Source organism: Trichoderma evansii (assembly GCF_050947405.1).
Source record: "Trichoderma evansii strain SZMC 28006 chromosome Unknown GGI43scaffold_5, whole genome shotgun sequence".
NCBI classification, from domain to species: domain Eukaryota; kingdom Fungi; phylum Ascomycota; class Sordariomycetes; order Hypocreales; family Hypocreaceae; genus Trichoderma; species Trichoderma evansii.
Genome location: NW_028145201.1, coordinates 1230373 through 1252633, shown reverse-complemented (window position 1 = coordinate 1252633; position 22261 = coordinate 1230373). Strand labels below are relative to the sequence as shown.

At 46.6% G+C, this 22261-nt stretch overlaps 10 protein-coding genes across 10 annotated transcripts; 7 read left to right on the top strand and 3 right to left on the bottom strand.

Annotated features, from left to right (window-relative positions):
* The first annotated feature begins 3 nt into the window (after positions 1 to 3).
* On the top strand, positions 4 to 1533 carry GGI43DRAFT_315394 (class I SAM-dependent methyltransferase). The gene is made up of 4 exons (XM_083201760.1): positions 4 to 728; positions 832 to 935; positions 1037 to 1223; positions 1300 to 1533. Exons 1-4 carry the CDS (start codon positions 354 to 356, stop codon positions 1480 to 1482), a joined length of 849 nt encoding a protein of 282 aa, XP_083062808.1. The 5' UTR covers positions 4 to 353; the 3' UTR covers positions 1483 to 1533.
* A 203-nt stretch (positions 1534 to 1736) lies between these two features.
* GGI43DRAFT_381948 (uncharacterized protein) lies at positions 1737 to 3005 on the bottom strand (the record flags this gene model as incomplete). The annotated part of the gene is made up of 1 exon (XM_083203192.1): positions 1737 to 3005. One exon carries the CDS (start codon positions 3003 to 3005, stop codon positions 1737 to 1739), a length of 1269 nt encoding a protein of 422 aa, XP_083062807.1.
* A 1695-nt stretch (positions 3006 to 4700) lies between these two features.
* GGI43DRAFT_399995 (putative aminopeptidase) lies at positions 4701 to 6308 on the top strand. The gene is made up of 3 exons (XM_083205406.1): positions 4701 to 5124; positions 5212 to 5964; positions 6022 to 6308. The coding sequence occupies exons 1-3, from the start codon at positions 4942 to 4944 to the stop codon at positions 6283 to 6285; spliced, it is 1200 nt and encodes a 399-aa protein (XP_083062806.1). The 5' UTR covers positions 4701 to 4941; the 3' UTR covers positions 6286 to 6308.
* A 536-nt stretch (positions 6309 to 6844) lies between these two features.
* Positions 6845 to 8018, top strand: GGI43DRAFT_315319 (DNA replication protein PSF2). Its single transcript, XM_083201759.1, has 2 exons — positions 6845 to 7026; positions 7121 to 8018. The coding sequence occupies exons 1-2, from the start codon at positions 6913 to 6915 to the stop codon at positions 7760 to 7762; spliced, it is 756 nt and encodes a 251-aa protein (XP_083062805.1). The 5' UTR covers positions 6845 to 6912; the 3' UTR covers positions 7763 to 8018.
* On the bottom strand, positions 8019 to 8856 carry GGI43DRAFT_315315 (uncharacterized protein). The gene has a single exon (XM_083201758.1). The coding sequence runs from the start codon at positions 8713 to 8715 to the stop codon at positions 8275 to 8277; it is 441 nt and encodes a 146-aa protein (XP_083062804.1). The 5' UTR covers positions 8716 to 8856; the 3' UTR covers positions 8019 to 8274.
* Positions 8857 to 9334: 478 nt separating this feature from the next.
* On the top strand, positions 9335 to 10181 carry GGI43DRAFT_315307 (uncharacterized protein). Its single transcript, XM_083201757.1, has one exon. The coding sequence runs from the start codon at positions 9486 to 9488 to the stop codon at positions 10071 to 10073; it is 588 nt and encodes a 195-aa protein (XP_083062803.1). The 5' UTR covers positions 9335 to 9485; the 3' UTR covers positions 10074 to 10181.
* A 439-nt stretch (positions 10182 to 10620) lies between these two features.
* On the top strand, positions 10621 to 11005 carry GGI43DRAFT_381944 (Yos1-like protein; the record flags this gene model as incomplete). Its single annotated transcript, XM_083203191.1, has 2 exons — positions 10621 to 10819; positions 10950 to 11005. 2 exons carry the CDS (start codon positions 10621 to 10623, stop codon positions 11003 to 11005), a joined length of 255 nt encoding a protein of 84 aa, XP_083062802.1.
* Positions 11006 to 12738: 1733 nt separating this feature from the next.
* GGI43DRAFT_432854 (dolichyl-P-Man:Man(6)GlcNAc(2)-PP-dolichol alpha-1,2-mannosyltransferase) lies at positions 12739 to 16882 on the top strand (the record flags this gene model as incomplete). The annotated part of the gene is made up of 5 exons (XM_083209656.1): positions 12739 to 12843; positions 12986 to 13153; positions 13218 to 13637; positions 13694 to 14767; positions 14933 to 16882. The coding sequence occupies 5 exons, from the start codon at positions 12739 to 12741 to the stop codon at positions 16880 to 16882; spliced, it is 3717 nt and encodes a 1238-aa protein (XP_083062801.1).
* A 347-nt stretch (positions 16883 to 17229) lies between these two features.
* On the top strand, positions 17230 to 18735 carry GGI43DRAFT_315248 (uncharacterized protein). The gene is made up of 3 exons (XM_083201756.1): positions 17230 to 17710; positions 17772 to 18341; positions 18408 to 18735. Exons 1-3 carry the CDS (start codon positions 17325 to 17327, stop codon positions 18574 to 18576), a joined length of 1125 nt encoding a protein of 374 aa, XP_083062800.1. The 5' UTR covers positions 17230 to 17324; the 3' UTR covers positions 18577 to 18735.
* Positions 18736 to 18741: 6 nt separating this feature from the next.
* GGI43DRAFT_315231 (uncharacterized protein) lies at positions 18742 to 21874 on the bottom strand. Its single transcript, XM_083201755.1, has 2 exons — positions 20954 to 21874; positions 18742 to 20897 (listed from the first exon to the last, which is right to left on the bottom strand). The coding sequence occupies exons 1-2, from the start codon at positions 21593 to 21595 to the stop codon at positions 18894 to 18896; spliced, it is 2646 nt and encodes an 881-aa protein (XP_083062799.1). The 5' UTR covers positions 21596 to 21874; the 3' UTR covers positions 18742 to 18893.
* Between the last annotated feature and the right edge of the window lie 387 nt (positions 21875 to 22261).

The window sequence follows — 22261 nt, the reverse complement described above, 5'->3', positions numbered from 1 at the left end:
TCACTAAAATGCTACTAGGCAGACAGAGTTGAAAAAAAGATTTAAACTGCATCACATTAGTGCTTCAGCCTAATCTCAATCCAGACGCCAAGTCTCTTCTCATTGGTGCATATCGCCAAGATGAGCAGTCTTACATCGCCGACTGACTCACCCGGTAAAAACACAACATCGTGAAAATCTTTCAGTATTGCCCAGCCGCATTTATATGTATCCCAACTGCTCACGAAATGGACTTTTGTCTGTTCTTCTTTTCTCTCCTTTACGGATTGCAAATTCTCATTAGCGTAGAAAAAAAAAGATAGAAAAAGAAAATACTTGTCTGGACACATTAAACGAGTCTCTATCCTTTAACGATGTCAGCCCCTCATCTCCGCCAAGAAGCTCTCGCCGTATGGGAAAACAACGCCGAGCTCTGGGACTCAGGCATCGGCGAGCACGGCAACAAATATTGGAAACGCCTCCAAGAGCCCTCACTCAGACGCCTTCTCGGCCCCAGCCTCAGCAAACCGGGCTGTACTGCCCTAGAGCTGGCCACGGGAAACGGCCTCTGTGCGCGCTGGCTCGCAGATAATGGCGCTGCGAGTGTTATCGCTACGGATGGCACTTTCAACATGTTAGAACAGGCCAAAAAGCATGTTAACGCCGAAAGAGCCGGCAAAATTTCCTTTCGGAAGCTGGATGTGACGGATGCGAATGACTTTGTGCCCCTTGTGGAAAAAGCTGCAGAGGTGATATTTTGAAGTCTTCGTTTGCTTGCCTTCTTTCTTTTCGTGTGAAGTATTTATTGTCTTGGAATATTCGCTAACCGCCATGATTCGAGCCGAGAAACAGATTGGCGGTTTCGATATTGTCCTCATGAACATGGCCATTATGGATGTCGCCACTCTTGAACCCCTCGCAGATGCACTGCTGAAGTTGCTCAAGAAGGAAGGCGTGTAAGTGAATTATACTTCAGTCTTAACCTCCAATATCCGTCAACTTGTTTTCGAATCATTCTCCAAGTAGACAGCTCCTTTTATGCTGAACTTTGTCACTGAATCTCTAGCTTCGTTGCCACCCTGCTCCATCCCGCCTTCTTCACTGCTCCCCAGTCACGCAATCTCGACATAAAAATCAACCCTCGCACAGGCGACCTGGACGTTATTCTTAGCAGAGTTATACAAGAATACCTACACGTCGAGCCTTGCAAGGGCGTTTTCGTCGTTGGACAAGAATCTCCGCAGGTAAGTTGGAGCACTATAACAACCCGCCCTCCTCAAAAAGAATAAGGCATCGTGAGCATCTGACATGTAGCAACAGCTTTACTTTCACCGTCCTGTACATGAGCTTTTTGGTGTCTTTTTCAAGAGGGGCTTGGTCATGGACGCTCTTGAAGAGCCAAGTTTCACCGAAGAAGATGCCGTTCCTGAAAGATTGTACGCGACGGCCAATTTTACGCAATTCCCAGCGTTGATGACCTTTCGATTTAAAAAACTATTCTAAGTCAATTTCGAGAGACTTGGCTATTTATTGTCTGAAGGCATTTGGCCCATCATACAAAGTATGCATGCTTGATCCTACCTAAGATAGGAATCCCTAAAATAGTTGGAGAAAAAATGGCGGTTAGCAAATCTGTAATTATCAAGATGGGCGCGTGATAGTGGAATATGGTGCACAGTTCTAGGCAACTTACTCAACTCTTACTACTTCTCAGATTTTCGACCTGAGCTGCCTAATTTGGCCATTGAGGGAACACTTCAGGCTTCTTTCTTCCAAGATGTGTGACACCCAGATATAGCCGCCACTCGCAAGAAATACCACTGGAGCTCCAACAGTTCAAAAGCCGGTAAATCCTCTGGAATTAACCCTTGAATGACAAAAGTATGACCAGTTTCGATCTTTCTGCCAGACTGATGATGAGCAAAAGCTCCTTCGATGTCATCTCCCCAGCCATGAGGGTCGACAAAACTCGACAAGTTGTCTCCCAAAGCTATTGGCTGCTTAGGATGAAGAGGGCTATCTTTAAGCCAATACCACTGCACTATAATTTTATCATCTTCTTTTCTTAAAGGCTTCAGCGCGAATCTCCCATCGTACCACCAGTGCTGCAGCTGTCGATTTAAACAGAGAAGGTTCTTCACACATCTGGGAAAGTCGGTATCGTCAAACCTCATCAAATACAATCGCATTTCGCTACCTTCGCCCCAGAAAGTCAAAAGTAGCGATAGTAAGTGCTGGAAATGCGGTGAGCTGCGAGTGGAGGGGAATATATACGACACTCCTGGATTGCGCACGCCAGTAAAAACACAGGAATAATTATCGCGAGCTAGACACTGTAAATTCATGAGCGAAAAGTGGCAAGACTTGGGATATAGATGCAGATATAATACCATTCTTTCCGCGAAAGGATTCCCTTCTTTATCGTGGGTAATAAAAGGCTTCAGTTTAGAATTCTTTTTTATCCATCTAACTATAATCGGCAAGCTTGGTGTATAAGAACTGATTATATCAGCTGCACTGTCCTCAACCATTCCAAAATAGCTGATTAACAATGCGTTGCGATGTTTTTGATCACTGAGCGCTCTTTGGAGGATGGCAATAGGCGCGACCATCATTATTGCAAACACGGTCGCATTGAGTGTATATTTCTCGGCCAAAAAATTGGATGAATTGGCACACTCCTGAAATCTCGCAAAAAGCTGGCAGCGAGTTTCGAACTCTGTGACGTATTCGTCTATTGGTTCGCTTGCTGGTTGGTGGCGGATGGTGGTTCGGATATGCCTATTATCTCGATATGCCTTCGCTAAGGCCTGAAGATCTTCATCGCTTTGGATGGCTTTGAGGAGGTCCCAGAGAGTTGTGTCGTCTTGGTATGTTTCCAGGAAGGCTCGGATATGATCATTTTCTCGGCATGCTTCAAAGAGGGCTCGATATCTCTTATCAGTATCGGATTCTTGAATATTATTTGAGTGCGCGGGGGGTTGCTCAGGAGGCTCCGGAGAGGCCTGCGATTCAGCAGATTCCATGAGCAGAGGTGGGTAGGCGAATAAGAAGTAGTTATAAGCGCATGTGATAGATGGGAAAATTGAAATCAGAAGTAAACAATAATTATTTACCATTTACAAAGTCTGCCTTGGCGCTGAAAGCACCTTCCTGGCGAACCTCCTTGTATAGGGCATTGAGTTCTCGGCATGATTTGTTATTGTATTGTTATCAATTTAGTGCGTTTTTTTCATAGATCCTTTGAATGCGTATCATTTTACGACAAAACAATGAGTCAAATGCAATGCACCGTATTCCTTTGAAGATTGTTATTTCCACGAATGGAGTGGATTTCCATCTCATTGTGTCATCTCCATGCTTATGTCTTCAAATGGAATGGTCGGGTATCTCTACAACTGCTACTAGAGAGTACAATATTACTACTTTTTTAAACAACAACAAAAAAAAATGCCTTCAGCTGTTGTAGCCTTCATACCCAGGCACCTAGGTAGATAGGTAGACTGAGCAATTCGGTAGCCACATGCCCACATGCGTCGCTGCTCGGATACGCAATCAAGGTAGTGTATCTTCTGGAGTCAGCCCACGCATAAAAATATTTAACTATCATATAGACTTAGAGGCAGTAGAGGTAATAGAAGCAGTAGAAGCAGTAGAAGCAGTAGAAAATAGCTGCAATTTCGTAACATTGCCACGGCTAGGATACTGGATAACGAAGCCAGAGTGCTAGATAAAAATTCCCTAAATTTATCGGCTTGTAGCGATCAAAGTTATTCGCGTATTTTTTAACGCAAGCCTGCGATGGGGGCTCGCAAAGCATGCTTGGACGCTCCAAAGCATTGAAAGCCACGGGGAGACGACCGGAATAATGTTGAGTGAAACTTTCTAAAAGTGGAATAAAAGCTGGTGGCGTTGGTGTTTTGAGAAGACTGCCTGGTTGGGCCGCCGCTTCGGTGTTACTCAACGAAACTAGGGTGCTAAATAATAATTTCTTAAATTCACCACTACCAATTCCAGTGGAGGCTAAGCTTTTAATACAACAAGTACAGCCAAGAACTGGAGAGTATTTGGCGATCAACTGGGTAGTAGAGGATGATATAAGTTATGCTCAAGAGGTCTCGCAAATCTAGTATAAAATACATGTGTCAGTACCTATCGTAACATCTACCTACCTACCAACCTACCTACTTACCTACCCAGGTATAATATCTGCGGTTGGAAATATCGTCGCATAGATGATAAGCGACGTTGAAGCTTTTTTTCTTTTCTTCCCCAGCGACTGTCTGGACAGTTCTATCCCTATCTCTTTGAAGGTCCGAAGGCACCATGCAGGTAGACCTGGCGATGTAAGCCAATTAAATAATAGTATTCGAAAAGATACATTAACTACATGCAAAAAAGGCGTAAGATTAAGTACCTAAAGCTACCCTGTATACTTACGTATATTATTTCAAAAGCTTCTAAAAGCATCTAAAGCTTATAAAAATAAAAAATAAAAAGATATATGATAATTTAAATAGTAAATAAATTATTTTTTGTAAAATTTTCTTTTTTAATGTTTTATTAATGCCTCTATAACGGCTCTGTTCTTTTTATTCAAGTACTGTTTTGATGTAAGGTGTAATGTGGGGCGGCTACCTGCATGGTGCCTTCGGACCTTCAATGAGATAGTAGGTATGTTGGTAATATTCATGTACTCAAGTACTACTAGGTGGTTGAGTGCTACCTATAAATCTACCTATAAAATGTATCTGGATATAGGTAGGTACTTTGGCACGACTCGTCTTTAAACTTAATGGTGTGGACCGCATTCGTAATGCTGTGGGTGCTGTGTCCATGTATTTATATCACAGATGGCCCTATCTCATCAGACTCCCTCCTTTTCTGGCATTTAATAAAACATCACTTCGGATCGTACAGTTATACCAAACATTGTGAATAGTATAGCTATATAAAACCGCAATGAGGTTCTTACAAGAGGCTCTCCTGACTGCCTTTGTTCTGGCTATCCTTGTTAGTGGTTGCGTCTCCAACAAGAACGATGCTGGCCACGTTATGGCCGAAGATCCGGCGAAGTATCTTCTCCAATTGAGTCCAAATACGCAACATTGGGCTACAAAGGAAGAAAAATGGGAACTTATTCGTGTATGTTTGTATAAACAGTCTTGTCCCATGCATGGTTTCGTTTGCTTTGCGCCAGTATTTCGTTGCTCACATTACTTCGCCGCATAGGACGAGAAAACATTCATGGATATCACCAACACACAAAATCTGGGCTCTGCAATAGCCCTGGCCCGGGAGCCATTTCCCATCAGATACCCTGAAAATTGTGTGATGCAAGAGCAGGTTCAAAAGCTGATTGGCAATCTATCCAAGTATGAGATGAGGTACAACCTCGAGAAGTTAACAACGTTTCATACTCGCCACTACGACTCTGATCACGGCCGACAGTCATCTAGATGGGTTCTCGAAAAGATCAAGGATATCATCCAGGAGAATGGTGCTAATGGCGCTGTGACTGCCCAAGCCTTTGTTCATCCGTGGGCGCAAACCTCGACCATTGTCAGGATTCCTGGCCAGACGAATAATACTGTCATCATCAGCGCCCACCAAGACTCCATGAATAAACATCAGCATGCAGTCTCAGAAATACCCGCTCCTGGTGCTGATAATGGCGGTAGCGGTACGGTTACTATCATGGAAGCCCTCCGAGTTTTTCTTAGTGATAAAGACATCGTCAATGGCCTCGCGCAAAATACGATAGAATTCCACTGGTATAGCGCCGAACTGGTTGGTCTCTTGGGTAGCCAAGCAATCATCCACTCATACGTAAAAAAGGGTCGCGAAGTCAAAGCCCTGGTACACCAAGGTATGGTAGGTTATATTCAAGGAACCTTAGATGCTAAGAAGAATGAGTCAATTGGTGTTATTACCGATTTCACCGATTTTGGCCTCACAAGCTTCATCAAGAAAGTTATTGATACGGTAACGTTTGATCAAACAAATCATAACTTCGCTTCGTCTCTAACAATTCATCTTTAGTACTGCGATATCCCTTGGGTTGAAACAAGCTGCCACTTTGCATGCTCTGCTCATCAAGTCGCAACGTATTTACATTATCCTTCAGCACTTGTCATTGAGTCGGATTTTGCATACAAAAACCCTCACTATGGAGCTCGAGATACTGTAAAACATCTATCCTTTGATCACATGCTTCAGCATGCAAAAATGACTTTGGGCTTGGTGTATGAGCTCGCATATAACAAGTTTTCTAATGCCACCTTAGAACGTCCGCCCGATCGGTAGATATGATATTACATATACTTGATAGCCAGATATGCATAGCCATTCGTTGTTTAAGAGCGTTGTCATGAATATAATACTTGAAGATTTAGGCCTCTTAATTATTGTAAGACTATTAGCCCGGATTGGATACCAATACCTATAATTCACAGGCTGTATCCTGAACAATCAATGGAACTATTTGATGATTATTGTGAGAGGGGTATCGTTGTGCATTTGTATTATAGGCACGAATATCTTTTGGTCGAGACGTTATTTTATGGTACATTAAAATTGCACATCCCTTTTGCTGCTATGTAAGCCGAAGGGCACAGCCGAAGGGCACCATCAAAGCAGCAATCAAGATAATTAAAGCCAAGTGTCAATAGCTTGGGATTAATTCAGCAGTTTTTTTTTAATACCAGAGTACCCCCACAAGGTGATAAAAACTCCGGGTAGTTTGATGCCATTTGGTCTAAAGCTGGTGAGATCTGGATCTGGATCTAAGCAACGAGTGGGTCGACCTACATCTGCAGCTTCTAGCAGTTTTAGCGTGGAGGGGCAGCATATTTTCAACCTCCATCGTCTATTAGCCACCTAACTTTAGGCTTATACCTGCCATTGGCATTTGGCCGTTATTGAACACGCAAAATGGCCCTGCCTCTGCCTTCAGGCCTAGTGCCTTCGGAGGTGGCGTTTTTGTGCGAAATGGAGCTCGTCACCGTCGTTCCACGGCAGCGGCTCGAGAGCATTGAGCTCCTCTCGGTAGGGCAACTCTGTCCAGCTCTGACAAAGAAGCTTCAAATTGCTTTCTTCTATGCTTCCCGTTCTATGTGCTGACAGTTGTAATAATACATAGGGCTCGACTCCCAGACTTCGTCCGCCTCACAGAGCTGATCTACCCCTTTGGCTCGCCATCCTCCTCAAAAAGCAGCGACGCGCCAACATCGTGCCCCCTGCATGGCTCCATCCCGATTCCCTACGCGAAATCGTTACATACGAGACCGCCATCGACGTCAAGGATTGGGCCCCCCCTCCTCCTCCGCCTGTTCGAGCCGATAGCAGAGGCAATTCTACACGACTCAACCCCTACCAAGATGGCATGATACTGTCGCCGCCGTTTCTGCCGTCTTGCACTTCCTCAGCTCCAGCCGGCGCACTACCCTACCATTGGTTCGAATTCGCCGAGATGCTCCTCGCGCATGCCAGTGACGATATCACATCTGCTTCTGAAGTACGCTCCCTCCTGCGAGATCTGCAGGAAGCTCGAGCCGCGAAGATGAGATCCAAAGTTACGCATCCCGAGAGTCATGGCGAAGGCGTCACGAGTCTGCGAGGTGTGGGAGCCATGGAGCTGGCTGAGAGCAGAGGGTTTGTTACAGGAGTGGCCGAGGGCATTCGCAAAATTGGTGCAAGTGCTGAAACCATGCGTCGCGAAGAAGAAGAGGAGAATGGCCAGGATATGGATGACGATCTAAGCGACGACGACATGGGACTTTAAGTGCAGCGGATCCAATAGCAACCTCACCAACAAGCAAAAGAAGGAGAGCCATGGTGGAAATCGCGCTTTGCCTCTCTCCCAAAAGCTGTTACGACACATGGATCTAAGGCTATACAAAGCCGAGAAATGCGGATATTTCTACCGATTTAACGCGATGCGGCTTCTGATCCTGTTATCCGAAAACACCAAGATATGATACCCAATACCCAGCCGAAATAAATCCACCAAGAGTCGAACACACCGAGATCCCAAGCTCTGCAAGCCGCATCCGCAATAACTCCAAAGATTTCCAACTACCGCTCGTTGTGGTCGAGATTCTGCACTTTTGTTGCTTCCAGGCGCTGGATTGGCTGCCACACGTGAAATGTCTGCTCATATGGCGCTGTGCTTGATTATTTCCAACCTTCGCACGTTAACCGCCTGTAATTTCGATGACGATTGGACCCCCTCACTCCTATGAGTAGACATGTCCAACAAACTTGAAAACGGACAACTGATAGTCCGTATCGCCGTTATAGAGCTGAAGTCGATACTTTCGTCGTGGACTTGGAACCAAATTTCTCGGATCTGTCTTCGAAACTTGCGACCATGCTATTACCCAGATACCACTCCGAATTATCCCAGTCCAGTGGCTCGCTACCTGCTCGCCATCTTCTGCGACCCCGGCACAGCTCTTCCTTAGAAAGTTGCTTCCTGGCGCTCAGAGTTTCTGACATTTTCAAGCTGGATAATGCGGCTGCTGGAGCTGCGCTATTGGCGCTAGACTTTGCAACCTTGTCGTTGATTTCACATCGACGCCTTTTAGAATCGACGCCAACGTCAAGTAGTCCATGTCCCGAAAACAACTGCCTCTTCTTGGCAGTACTCGGTGCGGTAGCTTCGGCGAGGCTGAACATACTTTTTCGGCTCATAAAATTTTGTTCTAAGCTGTACGATATTAGTTGGTGGAACATAAGTATCTCTCTGTTCAGCTGACGTACAAGAGAGAGGGAGAAAGGAGATTAGAAGGGAAAAATTTTTGGGTACAAAGAAGCTTGAGGACTTGCTCTTGGCGGCCCTTTCCTTTGATACTTTCAAGTGTGTAGCTTGATTTTGCTCAGAGGGGGAATTGATCGATGAAACGAAAGAAGACCGCTTGGGCCTGACTGCTGCTCGCAAGTGCCACCTACAAACGGAATTTTTTATGTTTCTATACAATGTAACAAGGGATTTCGGCCTTGAACTCATCACAGTAAATGGCTGTGCTTTTTTCACCCTCGGGATCTAAAATGATATTGTATCAATGTCTCTTTTCGGTGCATTATAGAGTTTCCGACCGCTGGACTTTATTGACCAAGAGACTTTGTTGTTATAGGTTCTCTTTAGCTTTGATACTAACTATTATTTTGCATCCAATGCTGGAGTTTAATGCTGAAGAGTAGCCTCTGCGATTAGACCCAACTATATATTATATAGCTCAGCTAAGACTATAAAACTTTTGTTTACTGAATTCAACTCTTGTTTACCCAATTCAACCGTCCCATTTGCCGTGCAAAGACGATATCAATCTACCAATAATTCACCATTCGCGTCGCTGTATGACCATATCTGCTCTACTTACAGATCACACAGCAGCGCTCATATACGATTTCATTCCATCACAATCCACTACTTGCACTACTTCTGCCACATCTATTCTGTCTACAAATCATTACGATAAAGCCTTTTTGGGTCGCTATCAGCAATGAACTCCTTTAGCCAACAAGTTCTACTCCCAGAGAGGGGATCGAGGAGTTTCTCCTTTGGCCGGCGGATCAGCGAGCCAATTGACCACTACATATCTAGCACTGACTACTGGGAAACTCTCGACGAGTTGCATCCGACCCCTTTAGAGAGTCTAGATAGTGCTGGAAGATTTAATCCTCTGGCCTTTACCATGGAAATGACCCCTTCTATGCCATGGCTACAAGATCTCCAAGGTTGGCATCTTCAAGATTGGCAAGGTGTGGGCCTTATGGGGCTGGAATGGCTACTATGGGAAGTATGTGCCACACCAGTCCCTGCAATTGTATTTGAAGGAATGGTTGAAGACGAAGATGAAACGCCCGTGATGGAGATGGACTGGGAAGATGAGGTTGATGAGATGGATGAGACGGGCGACGTGGATGACGTGGATGACACATTCATCATCGACGCAATAGACGGAATGGATGTTGTTGATGAAATGGATGGTACTACTTTCGTCGAAATGGACGACGCAGGGGCAATGGATATCGTCAAAATGGGTGAAATGGACAAAGTAGACGAAATGGATATGGTTATAGATAGCTGACCCAAGATATCCAGCAATCTGTTGTTTTGTAACCAGCGAATATCATGAATGTACTATACGTCACAAATAGAAGCTTAAAAATGCATTTCATATGCTGCATCATATCGCATCGCAATATCGTGAACATGGTACCCTTCGCCTGTTTTATTTACTTCCATTATTGAACAAGTTCAGAGGTACGTACCTCTCAATGGAGCTGAGGTGATGTACACGCCATTGCGGTCACATGACCCTTGCAGCACCAGCTCCGATAAGCATCCTTATCGCACTAGCTTCAGCCCTCCCGAAGCCCGAAGTGGCCAGCTTGGACGCGATACCAGATCGTCACTCCCTTCGATACCGTCACTCGCTTTGGCCTCTTCCACTCCTTGAATCGCAAAACGACCAACTCCCTCGCCTTTGAAACGGCCAACTTTCTGCCTTTGCATTTATCTTCCATTTTTCATTCACGACTTTGCTGAAAGAAGAAAAAAAGCCAAAACTGCAATACACCAGAGCCAAAAAAGAGGGACTGAGAGAGGGAGCACCAGGTAGACGAACCGCCAAGATGTTCTTCCTAGGTAATCTCGTCTACGTTCTTTGCCTCTTCACAAATGCTCTCGCCATCCTCTCAGACGACCGCTTCCTCGCACGCATTGGCCTATCACCGACTACCTACGATCCCGCATTCGGTCCCGGCGCCGACTCAAACAGCGTCAAGGCCAAACTCGTTGCTCTGATTGCTAGTGTACGCATGGTTATGCGACGTACGTGTCTCCAGCTGTCCCAATCCTTACTTCTCGTTCCTGGTGTATAAATATATACACACTACCGATGGCTGCTATTCGTACCAAAGGTTTGGGTCACACAGAGCTACGAAGCTAATACCGTCCATAGCGCCACTGATTATAGTCAATACGCTCATCATCCTCTACGAGCTGGTCCTAGGCTAGATATAAAAAACAAGAAGAAACAGGATATTTCGATTCCAGCGTCGCAATACATTTGCTATTGGCAATTTTCGCTGTACAGTCGCGACTCGATCGTAGAATCACATGTGAAAACTGTGTTCAGTTCTCGCATACGAAAGGCAGCCTGGAAGCACGGCGTCATACAGGACTGATATTAACGGGCTTTTGGCGCGCATAATCTCTTGCATCTGATGGGTTTTTGGAGGATGACTTGCTCGCCTAGGGATAAACTCAAGATTTATAGAATGCCTCAACAGAATGTCTTGCTCGATTGCAAAGCAGCAGTCTCCGGCGTGGGAATGCACAAACCACCCCACATGGACTGGACTAAAATAATACGGCTGGCATGCAAATTATAGTATGAATAACGATACTTAATATTTTCTTGGGGAGCAAGATGTCAATGTCGATATGTACCTAGTTATCTGTGTGCTTTGTAGTTGAGAAAATACAACTATACTGCTGAGCTATGGCCAACTATGGCATACCTAAGTAGACTATGCTCAACCAGAAACGACATTCGACGGCCCAAGTAACGAAACTAATGCCTGGTAGTTGGCCTCTGACTTCAAAAGTTTGTTCAGTGTAAAAAGAGTCTTCCCACTTAAACGATGGATCTGTTTACTTACAGATTACGCTCGCATAGACTGTTTTCTTCCTATGCAGTACATTTCGCCTTTTTGATCGAATTCATAGGGTAGTTTCCCGCGGTAAATCATCATTTTAACCCTGAGAGCGCAATGCCTCGGAGTAATGCCATCCTCTCCAACAGTTTTAGTTGCACTGCAATCGAGTTGTTATTTTTTCAAATTACAGGAGTATCTATAATAAGCAACATTGAACTAGTAAAGGTATGGCAATTTAATGTGGTGCAACATCGCCAAATATCAATGGCGCAGCACGGTAATTTTCTTTTCAATAAGCGCCATTGTAATTCGTATTCCAGATGGCCCAGCTAACACTCACAGCCTATACTCTGTATAAATTAGGAGAGCTGTTACTCAGCGCCCCGGTTTCGTTATCCAGTATCCCAGCCGTAACGAAAGTCGCGAATTTGCATGTACATTGATATATTTTGATCTTTCTATTGCTTCTGGTTTCTTTGGTGCCTTATACTTCTCAAATCTTTACATGCACACCCAGACTAACTACCGTGTTTGACATGCTGGATAATGGAACAGCAGTACACTATACCAATTACAAAATGATATGGCGAGAGCAATGGAATCACCCACTAGAAATCTTGATCTCAGCAAAGGAATTCATGAAATAAGGTAGCAGTACTTTATATCAAGCAATTCCAGCCAAATTACGGAGCATGTATAAAAGACCTATGGCGAACTGTGGCGTTATCCCTACATTAGTGGCTATTTCCAGCGGGCGATTGTACCTCTTAGCTCACTAAAAGTGGAACCAACAAGTGATTATCAGCTACTCCATATTACATAAGAGCTCACTATGGGAAAAGTAGCTACATGATACAAGTAAACATACCTCAATGTTTTGCAAACGCATCACATCTTAATCACTTCAAAGCCCTCACCGCCGCCCGTGGCTATCACAAAATTTCTCACTGGAAAACCTCCTTGTTTTATAGGAGGTCTAAGGCACAGACCTAAGGCAGAGAGAGGCCTAAGGCATCAGGGTCCTATAAATTCCACTCCCTGCAGCCGCCTCAAGCTCAAACCTTTCTTCCTCCACAAACATCTCACACCATGGCGCCCAAGGTGGCATCCAAGGCGGCATCCAAGAGGTCTGATGCCAAGGGAGATGCCTCATCTTATGAGCACCCTGCCTCCAGCCATGCCAAGAAAAAGTACGTTTCATTTCGTTATGTGCTCCGCGCACGAGCTAATCATCATCAATCACAGGCGGCTGAGTGCATATGCCATACAACCCATCTCTGCATTCTACCTCTTTTTTGCTGCTGGCCTGGTCGCTGCTCTGTTTGCACCAATCCAGGACTGCGATGAGACTTTCAACTACTGGGAGCCGGCCCATTACCTCTCCCATGGCTATGGCCTCCAGACCTGGGAGTATTCTCCAGATTATGCCATTCGCAGCTGGCTTTACGTTGCGCTTCACGCCCTCGTGGGCAATGTGCGCAGAATATTGCCCCAGTCCACCAAGGTAAGCCGTTGCTGCGCATGTGTGATTATCATTTTCGATTGATTGAGTGACTAACGCTTGCTAGGTTTCTGAATTCTACTTTGTCCGCTACGGCTTGGCCCTTGTCTGTGCCATTTGTCAGACCATCATGTTCCAAGCTGTGAGCATAGCACTCAATGCCAGAATCGGCCTCTTCTTTCTCGCCATCACCATCATAAGCCCTGGAAATTTCCATGCAAGCGCCGCTTTCTTGCCCTCCAGCTTTGCCATGTACATGGGGATGCTTGGCGCTGCATCTTTCATGAACTGGCGGGGCGGGTTGAAGACTTGGCAAGGAATCGCATGGTTTGCTGTGGCTGACATTCTTGGCTGGCCTTTTGCCGCTGCACTTTGCGTGCCGTATGTCCTCGAAGAACTTATTCTAGTCGTATTCAGCGACAGGGACTCTCTAATCGAAGCTTTGATACGATTTGTTCGCGGTGTCATCGCCTCTCTCATCGTCTTGGTAAGTTGGATTCAATGAACTCTTTTGTGGGGCGAACATTCACTTACGCCAATTAGTTCTTTGACTTTGCGATCAACCTGTTCTTTTACAAGAAACCTGTGGTTGTCTCTTGGAACATTGTCAAATACAACATTTTCTCGAAAACTGGCGGCCCTGATCTTTATGGAACAGAACCATGGACGTTCTATTTCAAGAACTTGGCGTTGAACTTCAACATCTGGTTCATCCTCGCCCTCTTGGTGCTACCGCTTTTCTTGGTGCAGAAGGCATTTTCATCTTCATCACAGCGCCTAACCAGCGGCCTACGAACAGTCATATTCATTACGCCGTTTTACATGTGGCTAGGAATCTTCACTGCACAACCGCACAAAGAAGAGCGATTCATGTACCCCGCATACCCCTTTCTGGCCCTCAACGCCGCACTATCACTGCACATCGTCTTGTCCGCAATTGGTAGCTCAAACCCAAAGACATTGATTGGAATGATTCCCGGTCGCCTTAAGCTGCTTGCTGTCGGTCTTGTGCTCTTTCTGTCGCTTGATATTGCCATTGCACGCATCTACGGCATCTACTCCGCGTATTCTGCCCCACTGAAAGTTTATTCTCCATTATGGGGTGATGAAGGAGGAAACACCTACGGAGCTGAGGAAGATAACGTATGCTTTGGGAAGGAATGGTATCGCTTCCCAACCTCGTACTTTCTCCCGCGTAACATGCACGCGAAATTCCTGCGCTCCGACTTCCGCGGCCTGTTGCCAGGTGAATTTTCTGAGGCCCAGACCGGCTTCGGATTCTGGAGTGGCACCTGGCTCCCTACCAGCGGTCTGAATGACCGCAACGAAGAAGATTTGGGCAAGTACGTCGAGCCTCGAATGTGCTCTTTCCTGGTCGACACCCAGTATCCTGGAAGGAACGCCCCGCTCTCACGTAGAGAACCGGACTACATTGCCGATCAGCACCACTGGGAGCCTCTCAAATGTGTTGACTTTCTCGATGCTGCCAACACGCACATCTTGGCGCGCACATTGTGGCTTCCTGATATCGCTGCTGTTCCTGAAAAGTATCAGCGCAAATGGGGACGTCACTGCCTCCTTCAGCGCAAGCGAAGCGGTCGCGACGCCGGCATGTGGGTAGATCCTGGCCAGATGATGATGGGTTAGCTTTGTCTTGTTTGCAGCCCCCATCTTCTTCTGTTTCTTCTTCTTCTTCTTCTTCTTCTTTACATCTCCAGATTTTGATCACTCATTCATGCATTTTTTGTCATCATGTCTCAATTTTCATCTCTTGTCATGGAGTGGGCACGAAATCATGTCCCTAGCCCGATGAACGTTGCCCACCACCTACTCACAATTTTGCCACTGCCGCTGTGGATTCTTTCATACCGACTATCGTGGATCATGTTCGACGCATTGGCTGGGCTTACAACCAGCCTCGTGGTAATTCCCCAGTCACTGGCCTTCGGTTATCTGGCCAGGCTTTCTCCGGAGCATGGGATATATTCAGCATTCATTGGCATGCTCGTATATTGGCTGTTGGGTTCTTCAAAAGACATGGTCGTATCTGCAACAGCAATGAGTTCACTCCTGATTCGAAAGTGTATTCGCACCACAATCTCCAAAGTTGGCATAGGCATATACACCCTGGAGGAAATTGCAAGTGCAATAACCCTTTTGTCTGGCCTTCTGCTCCTCATCATGGGCGTCATGAGACTTGGCTGGCTGGCAAAACTGATACCCAATGTGGCTGTTACTGCCTTTTCAATGGCTGTCAGCCTCAAGATCACTATATCGCAGCTGCCAATCATGCTTGGTATTTCAAATATCTCAGGACCGTCGCATATCGCGCTGATAAAGATCATTCGAAATATCCATCACATGAAAATAGACGCGGTATTTGGTATCTCCACCATTGTTCTCTTGGCCATCCTTGGACGTCTCTGTACCATGGTGCAAAGAAAACAACCCGGCTGGACACGATTTTGGGCCACCATGTCAACATTTCGCCTGCCTGTTACCGTTGGAACCTTGACTCTAGTCAGCTTTCTGATCAAGCGTAGCCATGACACCACCTCGTTCAATGTCCTTGGCTATATTGATCTCAAGTTACAACGACTCCAAGTTCCTGGATGGCCTGATGTTGAATTGATCAAAGCTTTTGCCAGCCAGATTCCAGCCATTGTCACAATTATGTTTATTGGACAAATAGCCCTTGCGGAAAGAATGGCAATGCTGAGTGGTGCCAAGGCAAATGCCTCCCAAGAACTTGTGGCTCTCGGTGCAGTCAATGTATTCAGTCCTTTTGCTGGAGGATACCTCTGTATGAGCTCAACTAGTGGCTCGACAATCCTCGCAAAAGCTGGCAGCAAGTCGCCGCTCGCTGGCATTTTCGGTGCCATTCTGATTTACGTTGCAATTACCTGTCTCGCAGAGGCCTTTGCTTACATTCCCACTGCCACATTGGCTGGCACCATTGTCTATTCTATGTCCAACGGGATAATTCGGCCACGCATTCTCCGCAAGTATTGGAGAGTATCACCATTCACATTTGGCACATGGATTATCTGTGTGGTAGCGGCCTTGATGTACTCCATTGAATGGGCCGTCTACCTTGGCATGATTTTCAAAGCTCTACAATTTTTCTATCGAATTGGCACAACGCCGGGAGAGTTCGCCAAAATAGTTCGGGTGAAGCCGCAATCTGGAATGCGCCCAGAATCAACGAGTGCAAACTTGGAAGAGGAGCTGATGTTTTTACCACTGAACCAAGAAACTACTTTGGACCCCAATTTACAGATCGAGGATCTATATCCTGGCGTCTTCGCCTATCGCTTCGTGCGCGGTTTTTACTATATGAACCATGCGCTTCATACGCGCATCTTATCCGAGCATATCCGAAGAAATACCCAGTCTCTGGCGAGCCCCGAACGCCTATGGAATGAACCGCGACGTACAGCCTCAGAAGAAAAAACCTTGCTGCCTCACTTCCGAGCTATTGTTCTGGACTTCGGTACAGTCGACTTGGTTGATTGGGCAGCCATGGAAGAGCTGCGTAATCTGCGGGACGCGATGAATCGATATACGGAACCAGAGGTGGCGGAGTGGCATTTCGCCAATGTGCAGGACAACTGGGTTAGACGGGCGTTAATAACAGCTGGGTTTGGACGCGAGACCCACCATGCGGATTTGCTGGATGCTGTGCATGTCGCGACACAGCATGCACGAGAGAAGGATGAGAGAAGAACCTAGGATCAGACATTTGAGGCAACTTACTAGCATACTTAGGCAGCAGTCATAGGCATTCATATTCAGTAGTCATTATGAATACAGTATATCTTCTTGTTGAGAGTCCCGTTTAGCCGCACAGGCCAGTAAATCTCTCCTCATGGTTTGCGCTTGGGATATGATTGGTTGGCGGTGGCGGTGGCGGATAAAATCGCACTGTGTCAGAGGGACGCGATGGGGGGCATCAGCTTTCGGTTTGATAAGGGAAGACGGTAATAGTCAGCGTAGCTAATTTGTATACATCAGTAGCAACGTCAGCTAAGTGCTGGGATCTGAGCTTCCATCTTCCCCTAATTGATCAGTCAGGGAGTAGTCCAACAGAGACAGGTTCGTCTTCGAAACACCAGACTCCGTAATATCTCTCGGCCACCCATCTCCATATCGTGTACAAAGAGTCACCACCACCATGGCCATATACAGCGCTGTCCCGCCGCCTCCTGAATCACCGCCTCCCAGCCAGGCCACAACAAACAGCATCTTCCCTGCCACTGCCGCGTCTAACTCAGCCATCGACATCGAAGCCTGGACCATCTCCGCACTCCAATCGCTCAGCGTCTCGCCCATCGCTCGCGGTACCGGATCCCCTCTGACGATTCCCCTCGATGCCCTCGCCACGCCCTCTAAGCGTTCAATCAGCCGCCAGCAGGTCACGATTGTTGCTTCTTCAGCGGACGCTGCTCTTGTAACTCCTCTCCGTCGACCACCCTCTGCGCGAGACAGCCAGAAGCGCAGAGAAGCCGTCCTCAAAGGCAAAGAAGGTAGCCGGCAGCGTCGGCGATGGGAGAACGGTACATATTACGCACTGCCACGCTAGCCCAGGTTTCGAACACAGTCACTGATGACGAGTTGATACAGATCGCCTCGTGGATGTCCCTAACGTCCAGCCGCCCGAGCCTATCGACTGGGAAGTTCATCCCACGCATCCCATCCACCGAGTCCCCTATCAGCTCGCCCAGTTCTGGGACCACGGCGTCCGTCAACGCATCCAAGATAAGACGGCCAAGCTTCAGGCTGCTCGCAAAAAGCAGCAGCTCAAAGCCGGCAGTGCAACTGGCCTCGGCATAGGGGAAGTGCCGCGTGATCTGCGAGAGTCGACCAAGCGTAGTCCCGTAATTCGAACGTGGGTCAAGGCGCTTGAGGAGCCGGTGCGGCAGTATATGGTCAACGAGCGTCAGAGGCGACGGGCTGACGACCAGGCTGATGATAGCCACGATGAGGATGTGGATAGCGCAGCGGAAGAGATGGACTCTGATGATGAGGAGATTGTCTTTGTGGGCCGAAATGGGAGGATGAGAGACCTGCAGCAGAAGAGGGCTGCAGCTGCGGCACAGTATAGGATGGCGCATCGTGAAGTTTCACAAGAAACCGTTGACTCCGGGCTACTCTTTGATTCCTTTGGCGATGATGAGACCGCTGCTTTTAAGTCAGTTGACCCCTATTTTTGCTATCCATCGTATGCGTCAAAAACTAACAAGGTACTTCCATTTAGGCGATGGCTTACGCACGCAATCGCAGATTACTACGGCCTCACATCCAGATCAGTTACCTTGGGCAACTCACAAAGGGTCGTGTACGTTGGCCTAAAGCAAGCATCACGTTTGCAGAATGCGGTTCCTCCCCTCGCACAGCTGCCACGACCCCTGTGGGAGATTTGCTGAGTTCAGCCAAGTGAGATTTGGGGCTGTCTCTGAGGAGAACAAGCTGTAGAGGTTTGGGTTAAACAGGACCTCATATCTTTTATGATGCATACATACTGGTGACGTTTTCTTTTTCTTGGATATACTACATGGCTAGACGTATATGATATTTGTCATTCATTTCTTCTAGACGATTCGGATAGATGGGGTGTGTTCAGAGGCATTATATATACATTTTCTTTATTTCTCCCAAAATCTCTCTCATCCCCAGATGTCAGTCGATATGATAACCCTATACGTCCTCGAGTCTACGATATATGAAGGAAATCGTAAAGAGATCACCGCCCCCATCTTTGATCCAGCGCTCTGGCTGTTAGGCGCAAAATCTTGTCTCCACCAAGCAACGGTGCAAATCTAACCACTCGCTCTTGTACAGGCATCATCAAAAATACAGCTAATCCCGAGGGCCCAGATTGCTCAAAGAGCGTTTTCGACAATATCTTGGCAGCGAAAACGTTCATGCCGGCACGCCTGAGGAATACCTCCCATGGTGTTTCTTCAGAGGACAGAAGCCTTTTCAGATCGTGGGATTTGTAGGAGTTTTGAGACATGAAGGCGGAAACCCACGAGGCCAACGTTTGTTCCGCCCCCGGGACAAGCTGCACATTTATTTCTCCATCCAGTGCAACAGTAAAGCTCACAAAGTCAGCATAAGCTGCGATATCAGACGAAGCCAACGCCCCCGAAAATTCTCCACTGGGATGTGATTCCGAAACGAGGACTAGTAAAGTTTCGTATTTTTGACTGACTTTCTGCACACGGTCTCTCAATGGGGTTTGAGCCTGGGAGCCGGGAAGAGGCCGCTGCCGCACTTTGAGGATATTTGTGATGATAATTCCTGTAAGAGGCGATAAGGATATATCAGCCTCGAAACTTAACCCCAAGGTAGTCTCTTTACATTGAGCAGAGCCTGAGGGCCTTGGTATGGTAAGATGCTCCAAATAATCGACATCAATCAAACTTTCGGGAGACCATGCATGCTCTAACTGCCTTAATATTGGTCTTGAGAGGGAAACCGAAACAATGAAATAGGCCATCACAGAGGGCATCTCAAATTTCGGAAATATCGCTGGAACCATCGTTTCAGCTATTGTGGTAGGTAACTCGTGAGCGATATGTGCCGAATATGCTTCATTTACAGATTTAGATGATACATTGCTTCCAGGCAGACATGTTTCCGAAGATTTTGTATCAAGCCGAGGTCTCTTTATTCCCCTCAGCTCCATGAAGTTATGGAGAAGTATACTTGTAGCGCTTGTATCGTAACATTTCGGTAAAAGTCTCATGGAGTCATCGGCTTTCCTACGAAGCGAACGGCCGAGGTGAGGGCTGTCTCGATTTCGAAAGTAGGCCGACTTGCTATCTTGTAGTGAGTTCACGCGATTTGGGCTCTCATGTTGCTCCACGATAATAATAGGCGGTATTTCATCTGTCATATTATCTGGCACATACGCTTCTTCTGGCATGTCGACTTCTTCAACTTCCTCATCTTCAGTGATGCAAAGAATCTCCAGCTCAGCTTTTATAGTAACGAAATCCAAGCTACTTAAATGTGGCGTCAGATCTTGAGAAAGATGTCTTGTTGACGTTTTGTTAGAGATGTCGTGTTCATATTTCATTATTGATCTTCCCTGATCTGGCGGGATAACCAAATACGAGACGTTAAGCTCCAGTTGCGGGTCTCGTGGAGAAGGAAAAAGACTAGAAACGCTCCGCACATATTTTCTCAAAAACGCAAAGTGTGTCTCTGCACTGGAGCGTTGAACTGTCCATGTGGGGGGCTGGATGTCAAAGTCAAGTAGAGGAACAGGAATTCGTGATATAGAATCTGCTGGATCCAATTGTTCTTGGCTCACCAATTGATTGGCATAATACTGCCGATCATTGAGGAGTGTCATGAAGGCATCTTCGAAATGTCCTCTTTCCTGGAGCAAATCAGAAGCATCTTCTTCGAAGTCTATAAGAGGTAGGCAGATATTGGCAAGTACATTCTCCTTGCTTGGGGAATATGAGCTAGTAAAGACGACAGGTAAATCTACCTTGGCTTCTTCAATAACAGCGCCGCGGGCTTGGAAGAGCTGAGGTAGCTCTCTGGTAGGCGATGAAGTCATAAAAATAGACGATGCAATGGGTTCTGAATCCTCAATTGCGGCTCTATCAGGACTACTTGGTTCAGACACGAGGTCAATAATTGTCACATTTCCATGAGGAATGAACGGGGCAATGTCATCAGACATTGGAGAAAGAGGAGGGGAGATGGGTTCGACGCAGCTGTATTGGCACTAAGATTATATCAGCGATGGGTTAACAATAACAAGACACCGCAAAGTTATCTCACAGGCTCAAGTTTTGTTTGTCGTTTGACTAAATCTTGGTATTCGGACGTCGTAATAGATCTGTCAACATCTCGTGCCAGATCCGCAGCGACATCTGATGTTATTGGCCTGTCGGTCTCGATTTCTCGGTGTATTTGGGACCATAATCTATTCAGTACGGGCGGGAAATCCAAACTCTCATCTCTCTCGGGCCTCGTACTCGCCAACGGAAGCCATTGTTCGAAAGGGTTGCCATATCTTTTTGCCCAAACTGGGTATAAATAATCCCGAAGATCGCTCTCGAGGCAAGAGCCCAAATCTAAATCATTCACGGGGATAAGAAATTCCTTGATATGAGAGTTAGCAGCTGGTAGAGATGGTACTAATGGCGAATCATGAAGCAGCGTTTCAGCGTTCTTCTGATGGCGTTGATGCTGATCAAGCCCATCTTCAGCTATATGCGGATTCGGGAGCACTCCAGCCTTCAGTCCCGGCTGGGAGACCAATCCGTCTCTTTCTGTTGCCTCTTGTGTGCTTTGGAGATCTTTTAGATATGATTGAAAAGTAAATGGATGTTGCCTATAGTTTCTGAAGCAACCCTCGCGCCGGCCGTATTCGTCTGCTGTCTCCGCCTGTCCATTGGGCTCGCTTTGGCGGAGTGCCATTCTAGATGCTGGTCTTTCTTCGCAATAATTCTCCCACAGCTGAGGAGTGTGTCGGTATTTCTAAACTCGCATAGAAATATTGAATCATGAGGAGCCAACATGGATTATAATAATCTTCATTATGTTATTGGAAAAAAGGGCAAAGGCAAAAGAACTTGTATCGGTCAGTGAGGAATCTACAAATCTGGAAAGAGCGAATATAATTGCCTAATGAGGCAAAACGCAAATTATTGATTTTTGACTAAAGATTTCTTTCATCCTGGCTGGGCGTAGCAATTGGCTCTTGGGCCAAATAAATTGATCTCTGCAAATGAATAGGCTTATATCTCTATTTTTACCCAAAGAGATATTCAATGCTCCAAGCGAAATAAATATCCGATGCTGCGTGGATATCGCAGTGATTCCCGGGAGTGTGCTGGTGCTCCATACCCTGCAGAGCGCTGAACAAAACTGCACCAGCTCCGTAAATACCGTTTCCACCGCTGGCTACAAGCCACCACCCCGCTAAAAGTGGCTTCTAGCCCCGCCAAATCGAGTCCCCAAAGCCCCATCCAAGGTGCTAGAAGCCGCTTACATATAGCGGGCTGCCTATCTCCGATAAGTGATAAGCATGCCTGCGATCCTGGCTTGACGCAATAGCTTCCAGAAGCCGCACCTTGGACTCTG